The sequence below is a fragment of the Pleurodeles waltl genome, chromosome 7 (genome assembly GCF_031143425.1).
Source record: "Pleurodeles waltl isolate 20211129_DDA chromosome 7, aPleWal1.hap1.20221129, whole genome shotgun sequence".
NCBI classification, from domain to species: Eukaryota; Metazoa; Chordata; class Amphibia; order Caudata; family Salamandridae; genus Pleurodeles; species Pleurodeles waltl.
The window spans coordinates 546,436,880-546,449,547 of NC_090446.1; the positions used below are offsets into that span (position 1 = coordinate 546,436,880).

At 47.2% G+C, this 12,668-nt stretch overlaps 1 protein-coding gene across 1 annotated transcript in view; it reads left to right on the forward strand.

The window, feature by feature from the left end:
* Positions 1 to 7,670, forward strand: part of LOC138246920 (extracellular calcium-sensing receptor-like) — a 289,548-nt gene extending 281,878 nt beyond the window's left edge. The window contains exon 6 of the mRNA XM_069201667.1: positions 6,751 to 7,670. Within this exon, the coding sequence (XP_069057768.1) occupies positions 6,751 to 7,670 (920 nt within the window). The remainder of the gene's footprint in view (positions 1 to 6,750) is intronic.
* The last annotated feature ends 4,998 nt before the right edge of the window (positions 7,671 to 12,668 follow it).

A 12,668-nucleotide genomic window follows, 5' to 3' on the forward strand; every position in this document is an offset into this window, starting at 1 on the left:
TTCAGCCTGTTAATAGCACATCTTTCTCCTTGGATTCGGGACCTATGGCCCCAGGGTCAACACTGATAGAGACAACATAGACTCTACCTGCACAGAAGCAATCAGGGCCCTGCCCCAGGACCACGCCACTCGCGGCCATCCCGTAACGCCTGCACACCAGCAATTGCCAGCACAGACGAGGCTTCCGACCAGCCCCACCAGGACCTCTCCAAGAAATTATCTTAATCCACACACCTCAGCAGTATAGATCACACCATGGTTAAACCCAAACACCCCAAATTGGGGGCCCCATCCGAAGGGGATCCCCCCTCATCGCTGGGCGCTCAGTCACACAAGAACCCACGCTGCTCCAGTTGAGTGAGACACTTCAAACGCACTCCCTCCAATTCGACAAAATCATGCAAGCAATATTGGAGACAAAAACATCGCTGGAAAGTAAAATAGACGCCGCTACACTGGAAGTCTCACAGCTACGCGCTGACCACCGTAAATTAAAAGATAGAGTGCAATCCACAGAACTCTCATTAGAACAAACTCAACCAGAAGTGACAACTATGAAAAGCAAAATCCAACACCTGGAAACAGAACTAGAACAACTGCAACGCAAAACTGAAGAGGCGGAAGGTCGATCAAGGCGCAACAACATAAGATTTGTCGGCATCCCGGAGCGTATGGAACTCCCAACAGCCGAGGACTTCATAGAGAAATGGCTAACAGAAATAATGAACATTCAAAGTACCACAAATGTGCCAGTAATAGAAAGAGCGCACAGAATCCCGAGCAGACCACCGCGACCCGGTGCTCCACCACACCCACTGATAGCCCGCTTCCTGAACTACAGAGTGAGAGATTCAGTCCTCCAGCACTTCCGGAAATCCAACCCCATTAACTTGGAGAACAGCACCATATCCGCCTACCCAGATTACACGATGGAAGTACAACGTAAACGTGCCACATATTTCAAAATAAAGCAACTACTACGGGAACACAGTATCTCTTATTCATTATTGTTTCCCGCCCAGCTTCGAGTAGTCAGCGATGAAAAAACCCTCATGTTCTCAACCCCAGAAGATGCTAGGACCTGGATCAATGCAAAAGGACTGGCCGGCTCCCCTAATAGCAAAGATACAACTGAAGAATGGATCACGCCTGCTCGCAACAAGAAAAAGAAAACTAAAACAATATCTCAGCCGTCGAGATTGCAAATAGAAGCGGATCAGGCGCAAAGCTTAAGAGAAACCAGCACGTTCACTGGATCCCAAGCTGACAACAGAAGTGTGGCTTGCACCTCTGACAGCAGCTCTCCCGGAGATGAATCTGTCTCTCCCCACTCCCAGCTCCTAATCGGCCCAGACCTCGCCCCGCATTCTGACGACGAACTTTAATGTCATCCTACGCACCGCTGCCGCGCTCTCCCCGGGCGTGCACCGGGGCACTGAGACCCCCTGCTCCTCGATTGGGCTCGATCGGAAGTTTGTACGCATTCCCACGCGAGAGCCGGGGCCGCAGCGAACATGCTGACTAAACACTGAAACGGTTCCTATGGGCATGACCACCGCACTAGCCACGAAGGGACAGAACTATCCTGCCGGTGGACCACGTGTAGCCCACCCTCTACCAACCCACGCTCCCCCTCAACTGAAAAATTCCCGAATGGAACTGAACCGTTTGGACTGCTGTTTAGGCACCGGTTGTGCCAAATTGTTACAATTCGGGCATCCCCCAATATATCCTTTTTTTTGGATTGTTGTTGTTTCTCTCTCCCTTATTTTCCTTGTCTGTCATCTAGCACTGTTTCCTTGGGCCGGGGGGACTCGCCGGGCGAGGGTGGAGCGATCGCACTACACGCACAAATTACACGCAAAATGGATGGCAACCCAAGCTGGTCAACGGGGATGGGATCCCGGGCCCATGGCCTCTACGCGCCAAGCCCCTCCCCAATATAATGAATAAATCACCTACATATAGCATCATGACTTGGAAGGTGAAGGGCATGGCGGGCACAAAAAAATGCAGTAAAATACATGCACACTTAAAAAGACACCACATCCATATCGCTATCCTCCAAGAAACACACATTCCTTCAGAAGATATTCCCGACTAATGAGGAGCTGGGGGGGACAGACGTACGGCTCGGGTAGTTCATCCTTTGCAAGAGGAGTCCTTGTGTGGATAGCACCTGGGATCCCCTACACAGTACAACGAAGTGTTACGGATAAAGATGGCAGGTATATACATCTAATAGGCCAGTTAGACGGAGAGAGGCTGGTGATTAACGGATTATAAACCCCGAATGTAGGACATGGAGACTTCCTACACAATACTATCTCCCACATATCTAACAACTCACTCACAGCATGCATATGGGGCGGAGACATGAATTGTGTCCCGCAAATAGATAAGGATAGATCACCCCCCCCTATCGCCGCTACCCCAGCCACCAAAAATTCGCAACTGATGCGAAAATGGATGATAGATCGCCGCCTAATAGATACCTGGAGGCACTTACACCCACAAGACCGTGAATTCTCCTACTATTCCCCGGTACACCTTCTCCACACCCGCATAGACCTCATTTTCACTACTCCGGATCTAACACATAAAATCACGAGCATCGAATATTCTGCCAGGGTAATCTCAGACCACTCCCCACTTATAGCTTACATTAGATGGGGCAGGCCACGCGCCTGCATTCCTACATGGCGACTACAAACCCAATTGCTACAGGACCCGCCTTTTAGAAATGACTTATCCGTACAGCTCTCTTCCTACTTCTCTCAAAATGTTGGGACATCGAACTCTAGAGCTATCGAATGGGATGCCCACAAAGCAGTAATAAGGGGAGTCTGCATATCAAAGACAGTAGGTGTTAGGCAAACATTAGCACACGAACTTCGCGACCTAGAAGCGGAAGTCCACCTCTCAGAAAATAAATTCGCTAGTGGCTCGATTAGCCAGGCGGAGCTCTCCGGTGCAAGAGCAAAGTGGAATGAAACAGACAAACGACTAAGTATCTTCGACTATCGACACCACATGGCTCGCACGCACTCGGAGGGTGATAGACCAGGGAAACTGCTATCATGGCTCACAAGATCCAACCCACGGAACTCCCCCATAGGCGCCATTCGCCTAAGCACAGGTCTAATCGTGAATACCCAGGCAGACATTAATAGCGCCTTCAGAGACTACTATTGCACACTCTATAAAGCTCGCCCTCCTCCCCCCACAACCAATATAGACGAGTTCTTCGAAGACATTACTATAAACCGCCTGACCGCAATACAAATAGCTGACCTGGACAAGCCTATAGACATACAAGAAATACAACAGGCACTGCAGCAATTGGCGCAAAACAAGGCACCCGGCAGCGATGGTCTTCCACCGGAGTATTACACCACGTTATCATCACAAATTTTAACCCCATACCTTACGATGTTATCTGAAGCGAGAGATCGGGGCCAACTACCTGACACTAGTCAGGAAGCTCTAATAGCAGTACTCCCTAAACCAGGCCGCGACCCTCTAGATGTACGCTCATACAGACCACTATCGCTATTGAACACAGACTGTAAATTATTAGGTAAACTATTGGCCAATCGACTACTCCCATACATGACGGACTTGATCCATCAGGATCAGTCCGGTTTCATCCCCGGATGCAGCACCTATAGCAATATCAGAAATGTATTACGTTTAATGGCGAACTCTCCAACGGACGATAACTCCCGTGTCGCGGTGTCCTTAGACATAGAAAAAGCATTAGACACGCTTGGTTGGCCCTTCCTGATGGAAACCCTCCACCGCATGGGCTTCGGACGGGCATACATTGCATGGGTGAAGGTGCTTTATACTCACCCTACTGCGCGAGTCAAAACAGGTGACACAATCTCCCAGTCATTTAATATCGAAAGGGGAACTAGACAAGGATGCCCATTATCCCCACTATTATTCGCCCTTGCCATCGAACCCTTGGCGGCCCGCCTACGGTTGGTCGCTCCCTTATGGGGTATCCAAGATGACCAAACGCGCCGTATAGTATCCCTATATGCAGACGACGCCCTTATCTTTCTCCGTAATTACAACGACACCCTGCCTTCCTTATTGAAACTTTTGCGTGAATTCGGCTCACTTGCCGGATTGGAGGTGAACTGGTCAAAATTGTGTATATTCCCCATGCGATCGGTTCCTGAGGCTCACAGGGCACCCCCCAATCCAGACGGATTGAAATGGTGCTTCACCACTTTTAAATACCTCGGCATAAATATATTCCATGATACAGAAGATCTCAGAGACGGAAATCTAGGGCAGGCGATCAGATCCATTAGAGGCTCCTTGCCCTTCTGGAGCTCACTCCCGCTCTCACCTATTGGAAGAGTGGCCATTGCCAAAATGATAATCCTCCCCCATCACCTATATTTCTTCATGGCTCTACCGTTGATACTACCAGCCTCATTCTTTAAACCACTGATTAGCCTCCTAACAGCATTAATTTGGGGTAATGGTAGGCGACGGGTAGCGTTAACTAAAATACATCAACCATTGGCCATGGGTGGCATGGGAGCTCCCAGATTTGAACTATACTACTCAGCCGCCCAGTTACACTGGACGTCCGCTTGGCTTGGTAGCCCCAACAAAGCGGAACCACAACAGATCCTCTCCTCCTTGGGTAACACAGGAGTACTTCAATACTTAATGAACCGTGAGAACCCCAAACACCCACAGAATATATTACTAAAAATAGCACATCGGATATGGGGCCGCTACGTACTATCAGATGCTCAATCACCGCCGTACTCTCCCAGGATCCCACTACTAGCTAACTCGAAACTCGCAGATATAGCTCCCAAGGTGGGTCTGGGCGGATGGATCGATAAAGGCATAAACACCATAGGGGATCTATACAGCGAAGGCCACCTCCTAACATTCAACGCTCTCTCCACTAAATACAACTTAGGGCAGGGTAGCTTCATAACATATGGAGCAGTGCGACAAGTGCTTCGCGCCATCTGGAACTCCGGCAGCCTCGAGTCTAGCATATCCACCACGCCCCCCCTAAACGTATCCAGAATACACACGATCCTCGCCTCTCAAATACAGCATAATCAAGACCAAGCAAAAATTAGATGGGACGGTGTGCTGTCTGATCCACTGACACAGCGCGCCTGGTCCCAAGCCCTGAACATGGTAAAAGAAGTATCACGCAACCCACGATTTCGTTATACCTAGTTTAATTATGTACACCAAACTTACCTATCACCCCACCGCATTACACAAATGTTCCCCCAATCGTCACAGGTCTGCCCTAGATGTGCAACATCCGATGCCAATTTCTTTCATATGACTTGGGACTCCCCCCCAGTCCATACAACTTGGAATGATATCATAACCCTGTTGTCGGAATGGACGGCAATTAAGCTCCCTCTCACTCTGGAACTGTGCTTGCTTGGCATAGGCCCCCTCCCCAAAAAACGGAAGCACCCACTAAGATGTATAGCCCTGGCGCTGGTGATGTACAGACGCCTAATAGCTAGGCATTGGAAAGCCCCAGCAGCCCCTGGGATTGACTTGTGGCGCTCAGAGTTGCTGCGTTGGGCCAGAGCCGAGGCTCGTACGCTGCAATCACTATTGGCCAGGGGGATCCCGATCAAGGGACTGAATATTTGGAACTCTTTTGTCACAAAACTCGAAAACAAAGACGATGTACGCCCACCATAAGCTCCTCAATAAATAAAATAAAAAAATCGCCCCAAGCATTAAAAACAGCAATACCTGTAACATTACCAAACTCCTCCTGATTCCCCAGATTGATCCTCCACAATTTAAACAGCCTACCACACCACAAATGAAGGAATGGACATACCCTGAGCGGGGAGGGGGGGACCCGGATGCGCGCACAGCTGGCACTGTGCGCCTCTGGGCTGTTCCCCCTCTGCCGGGGGACCGCGGTCGAGGTGTCCCCGCTGGCTCCTCTCTGTCCTGGCCCTCCCATACTCCCTCCCCCTATTGATATTTTTCTTGTTTCCTTCTCTCATACAACATAGTTCCCCCAATTTAGTTTCCCCCTTCCTCGCTCCACTTACAGCGCGCTCGCCAAAACCTTTTTAATACTCTGGGCCTCCTGTGTGCACTGCTACATACGGATAAATTATTGTAATTATAAGATCCGGAAGAAATTTGCATGAAGTGCATTGCATTACGCTGATTTGTATATCTTCACTATGTTTTTATTTTATTTGAGTTTTTCTTCTCTGTGTTAAAAAAATAAATAAAAACATATTTGAAAAAATATATATATTTTGTGCCTTCTTTTTACTCTTAGGCCTTTGCATTTCTTTAAAAAAAAGTGGAAGAGATTTTTGCAAAAAAACAATCAGTATCAACTATTGAGATTATACTACTTCACCACATTCAAGTTTTTGAAAATGTATTTACCTATAACTGTAGCAGAAAATAAAATAGTGTTCAGAACTTTTAAGTTTGTCTCTCCTACCACTTTTGGCCCCCTTTCGCAGTATTCACTAATTTCTGCAGAATCGAGTCAATATTGATAAAGTGGACTTTTGAAAAGTTTTAGACAATTTTGTCAAAACTAATAGTGATAACTACATAGTCTCCATTGCCAAAAAAGTAATTGCATGCTATGTCTAAAATATTGTGTTATTGTTTTCATTAATTTTAGGACATCAATCCACTGCTCTGTTTTTCATGCATTGATGATTATCTGACCTACGTTTCCAATGTCTTTCCTAGATTCTGAAGACTGCATGAAGTGTCCTGATGATCACTGGTCTAATGACTTTAGAGACAAATGCATGCCAAAATCTATTAGCTTCCTATCCTATGAAGAGGCCCTTGGTTTAATATTAGCATTGCTGTCTGTTTTCTTCTTCCTAAATGCCTCGTGTGTCTTTGGAATCTTTGTTTGGTATCGGCACACTCCAGTGGTAAAAGCTAACAATCGTGGCATCAGTTACCTGCTGCTCATCTCGCTCATGATGTGCTTTCTCTGTCCCATGAATTTTATTGGCCGGCCCATGGAAGTAACTTGCAAATTGAGGCAAATAATCTTCGGAGTCATCTTCTCCCTCTGTGTTTCTTGTGTGCTTGCTAAAACCATCACAGTGGTGATTATTTTCAAGGCCACCAAGCCCAATAGCAAACTCAAGAAGTTCTTAGGTCCAAAGATAGCCTACACTTTTGTTCTGGCCTGCACATTAATTCCAGTGACTATTGGTGTGGCTTGGGTGACAGTGTCCCCTTCTTTTCCAGAACTTAGCACTAACCCTGGCATGCAAGAGATAATCATGGAATGCAATGAGGGATCCATTGGATGGTTCTACAGCATGTTAGCCTTCATGGGACTCTTAGCTAGTGCAAGTTTCTTGATCTCCTTCCTAGCCAGAAAACTACCTGCCAGCTTCAATGAGACTACGTTCATCACTTTTAGCATGCTAGTGTTCGTCAGTGTCTGGTTGTCTTTTATACCAGCTTATCTGAGCACAAAAGGAAAGTATATGATTGCTGTTGAGATTTTTGCCATTTTGTCCTCCAGTGCTGGACTTCTGTTTTGTATATTTGCTCCAAAAGTGTTCATAATATTTTGGAGACCAGAAAGGCACAGGAAGGAGTATTTAATTTCAAAATCAAATATAAGTTTCAAAATGAAGTAAAAATGCTAACAATTGTATATGTGGTTCTTTGTTTTCAAATAATTTGGTGCAATTGCAGAAATATGTCTGCATTTTTCACATAAGTAATCAGTTGGTCTTCTGCACACTCTCCTTAGCACATCACAAAAACCTCTTGGAAATAAAAACCCAAATAGGTGAAAAGAGGATGCAATAGTAGTCAATGCCCTACTAACAGCCCTCAACAGTCTACATGTTTCTACTCAGGTCTAGGGGTCAGATTTACCAAGCCTGTTTGCATTTCCTAATGGTCCAAATCAGTATTACGTACCATTAAGAAATGCAAATCGGGCTTTTCTAATGTACAAAGCCCTTTAAGGAATCGCAAAATGTAATGTCTACCCTGTAGAAATCGCAATATGTGATTCCCAGAATAGGAAATGCCAATAGGGATTTCCTGTTTGCATTTCCTATTCTGATGTACCATGCATTTCCAAAATGCAATTTGGGCATTTTGGAGACACAAATACCACCAACTTGAAGTCGGCGGTAACCAGGTGCAGTTTAAAAAAAGTACCCCAAGGTGTATTTTTTTAAATTGCAGTAGAGCACCCATATGCCTCTTAGGCATATGTGTGGTCTACAGGAGCACCCCTATTTTTGGGATGCACCAAGGGGGCGCTTTTTGACATTGACATCCCTGGTTTTGCATTTCCTAAACATCAATTTCTTAATAGGTGTTGGAAAATGGGTTATTGGTAGGGCAGGTAGGTACCTACACCTAGCAACAAGCCACAAACCTCCACAAAAGTACAGTTAGGTCTCAGTAAATTAATCCCAGCTCTACCCTTGGTAGCTTGGCATCGAGCGTCAAGGCTTAACTTAGGAGACAAAGTGTAAAGCATTCAAATATCACAAAACAGTAATTAAATAAAACACAGGAAACAGTTTAAAAATCCAAAACCAATTTATCTTTAAAATGACACAAAAACGATTAAAATCGGTTCAGGGGAACCGGAGATATTAATTTTTAAAGTATTATTATTTTCTAGCGCTTAGAAACAAAAAGCGCCAATCGGGTCATCTGGTTGCACCAGGACCGGGACAAAGTCAAACTTTCAGGCCGACCGCGATGGAGCCCTGCTCGGCTACAGGTCGCGGGAAGCCTCGGTTAAAAAGTTACCTTCTGACTTAGTCTTTATTTTGAAGTTTTTCTTCACCGGGACGAACCTGCCAGTTGGATCCGACCTCCTGGAGCCCTTGTCCGGATACGCGAAGTCGGTTTCCTCGGTGGTGATTTCTACCTTCGGACTTAGTCGTTTTTTCGAGATGAAAATCCTTCGACCGGGGTAAACCTGGATCTTGATCCGACGTCCGTGGAGCCCTTCTCGGATACGATGGCTGGAAGGTCCCGGTCAACTTTTTACGTTCGGACTTAGTCTATTTTTTGGATGTTTTTCTTTACCGGGACGAACCACGAAGTCAGGCCGGGTCGCGGTTGAGGCAAGCCGGCTAGAATTTCCGCGTCGGGTCGGTCACTTTATGGAGCTTTTTTTCAAAAATTCTCCAATCTTTTCCAAACTTCTGGGGCTTCACCCAGATGTTCTTTTAAGGTTCTTTTGGGGTCCACAGCTCACCCCAAGGGTCCAGAAGTTCTGTGATGGTCCTTGGGGGTGCGGACTTCAACTCCCAGAATGCACCTGGCGCAAACTCCTTTTTGGCCACTGGACAGTGGTCAGCTGGTCACTTTTTCAGGAGTTGGTGCAGGGGACTCTGGTTAGCAATTTTTCACCTGTAGCAAACAGGGAGTCCCTCCTTGAACCAGTGGAAGCCAGGCAAAGTCCTTCTTGTGGTGAAGCCCAAGTGTGCAGCTGGTGCAGTCTTTCTGAGTGCAGGGTCCAGGTGCAGGCCAGGGGTCCAGCAGGGCAGTCCTTCTTCTTCTTGTAGTTCCTTCTTCTTGAAATTTGGTGGGGATCTGAGGCGTGGGTGCAGGTCTGCCAGTTTTATCCTTGCTCCTGGGTGAAAAGCAGGGGGGCCCTGGTCCTCCAATCAGGGACAGGGTCGTCCCCCTGTGATGACCACTTCCTGGGAAGTGTGGCAAAAATCCATCCCAGAAGGCAACAGTCTCTAAAAATCCAAAATGGATGAATCTGATTTTTAGAGGAGAGATCTGGCTGAGCCCACCCACTGGTGTGGCTAAAAATCATAAACACACCCCTCTCCTGCCCTCTCCTAATCTAATCAAGGGGGCACCTAGCTGTCTGGGGTTGCAGGATGTGGGGGTGTTGCTGGGTGCTCCAGATGTCCTTCTCTGCCTTTGAAGACCAGTTTGGCAGCCCTCCCCCTTCCTGCTTCCCCATCTGCTGAGGGGAGATTCTCTCCCCCAAGCACATTCCTTTGTGTGAAGCCAGGCCACTTCACACCTCATTAAAGTGGCCTGGCAGAAGCTGCTGCAGGCTGGCCAATCAGAGCACAGCAGCAAAAACAATGCAGAGCTGAAATTGGCAACTTTTTAGGTAAAGTCTAAACTTTTTACCTGCACTAGTTATATTAAATCCAACAACTGGAAGTTGTGGGATTTATTATAACAATCAATTTGATATCAAATTCTTGGTATGTAACATTTAAGGAGACTTTAAAATTTAAAATAAAGTCTGCCCATTCTAGCCTATGAAGGCCATTTACTTCAATGAGGGAAAAACGAATTTGGCTGTTTTTACCTCACCAGGGCTTATAAATCTATTTTTATAAAGTCCCTGCTTATAGTTACATGGCACCCAGCCCTAGGGGCACATAGGGCACACCTTAGGGGTGACTTATATGTAAAAATAAGGTAGTTTAAAACTTTGGAAGTACCTTTAATTCCAAAGTCGAATTTGCATATAACTTTAATTTAAAAGCAGCCAGCAAGGCAGGCTTGCTTTTAAAATGACACTGGGCACCTCAGCAATGCACCTAGGTGTGCACCACCTATGCTGTGGTCCCTAAACCTACATGCCCTACCATATACTAGGGACTTATAGGTAGGTTAACTTAGCCAATTATAATTAGCCTAATTTGCATATCCATTTTACACAGAGCACTGGCCCTGGGACTGGTAAGCAGTACCCAGGGCACAGCCAAGAGTCAGTAACCACCAGTACCTATCCAGAAAGAGTGGGGGTGATCAGGCAAAAAAAAAGGACTTTCCTACACTGCCCCCCCCCCAGATGAAAGGTGATGGGTACTAACCTACACCCTGGTAGTCCTCATCAGCTAAGTGGAAAAACCTGGAAAGGCCATCTGCATTGGCATGAGCAGTCCCAGGTCTGTGCTCCACTGTGAAGTCCATCCCCTGTAGGGAAATGGACCACCTTAACAGTTTTGGGTTCTCCCCCCTCATCTGCATCAACCATCTGAGAGGTCTGTGGTCAGTTTGTACACGGAAGTGAGTGCCAAACAAGTAAGGCCTCAACTTCTTCAGGGACCAAACCACAGCAAAGGCCTCCCTCTCAATGGCACTCCATTTTTTCTCTCTGGGGAGTAGTCGCCTGCTGATGAAGGCAACTGGGTGATCATGGCCCTCTTCATTAACTTGTGCTAACACTGCCCCAATCCCTTCCTCTGAAGCATCTGTTTGCACTACAAACTCCTTGCTATAGTCAGGGGCCAGTAACACTGGTGCTGAACACATAGCCTGTTTTAGGGTGTCAAAAGCTTTCTGACACTCTGGGGTCCAAATGACCTTCTTGGGTTGTTTCTTGGAGGTAAGCTCAGTCAGAGGGGCCACTATGGTCCCAAAATTCTGAACAAACCTCCTGTAATACCCAGTCAGGCCAAGAAAGGCCCTGACCTGAGTCTGGGTTTTTGGAGCCTCCCAATCCAGGATAGTCTGGATCTTGGGCTGGAGAGGTTGTACATGGCCTCCACCAACAAGGTGGCCCAGGTACACAACAGAACTTTGCCCTATCTGGCACTTGCTTGCCTTGATAGTCAGGCCTGCTTGAAGCAGGGCCTGAAGCACTTCCTTCAGGTGGACCAGGTGGTCCCTCCAGGTGGAACTAAATACAGCTATATCATCCAGATAAGCTGCACTAAAAGATTCCAACCCAGATAGGACTCTATTCACCAACCGTTGGAAGGTGGCAGGAGCATTTTTCATCCCAAAGGGCATCACCTTGAACTGAAAGTGGCCCTCTGGTGTGGAAAATGCTGACCTCTCCTTAGCTCTTGGACTTAAGGCAATCTGCCAATATCCTGAGGTCAGATCAAATGTGCTCAGGAATTTGGCAGCCCCCAACCTGTCAATGAGCTCATCAGCTCTAGGTATGGGGTGAGCATCAGTCCTAGTGACTGCATTTAGACCTCTGTAGTCCACACAGAATCTTAATTCTTTCTTCCCACCTTGGGGATTAGCTTTGGGTACCAGTACCACTGGACTGGACCAAGGACTATCAGAGGGCTCAATTACCTTCAGGTCCAACATCTTAGCCACTTCAGCTTTGATGTTGGCCTTGACCTGGTCAGACAGCCTGTACAGCTTGTTCTTGACAGGCAAGCTGTCACCAGTGTCAACATCATGGACACACCAATTGGTGAGTCCAGGGGTCAGGGAGAACAGACTAGCAAACTGTCCCAAGACTTGCTTACAGTCTTGTTGTTGCTGATCTGTCAGTTTGGGAGAGAGTACCACTCCCTCCACTGACCCATCTTTTTCCTTTGAGGACAGGAGGTCTGGCAGACGTTCACCCTCCTCCTCCTTCCCTTCATCAGTGACCATCAGCATGGTCATGTCTGCCCTGTCCTGGTGGGGTTTCATCCTATTAACATGCAGGATCCTGTGAGGATTCCTGGGGGTGCCAAGGTCCACCAAGTAGGTGACCTCACCTTTTTTCTCTAGGATTGGATAGGGCCCAGTCCATTTGGCCTGTAGTGCCCTAGGAGCCATGGGCTCCAAAACCCACACCAGCTGTCCTGGGTGATACTCAGGCATGGTAGCCTTTTGATCATGCCAGAGCTTCATGAGCTCCTGACTGGCCTCCAGGTTTCTGCTTGCCTTCT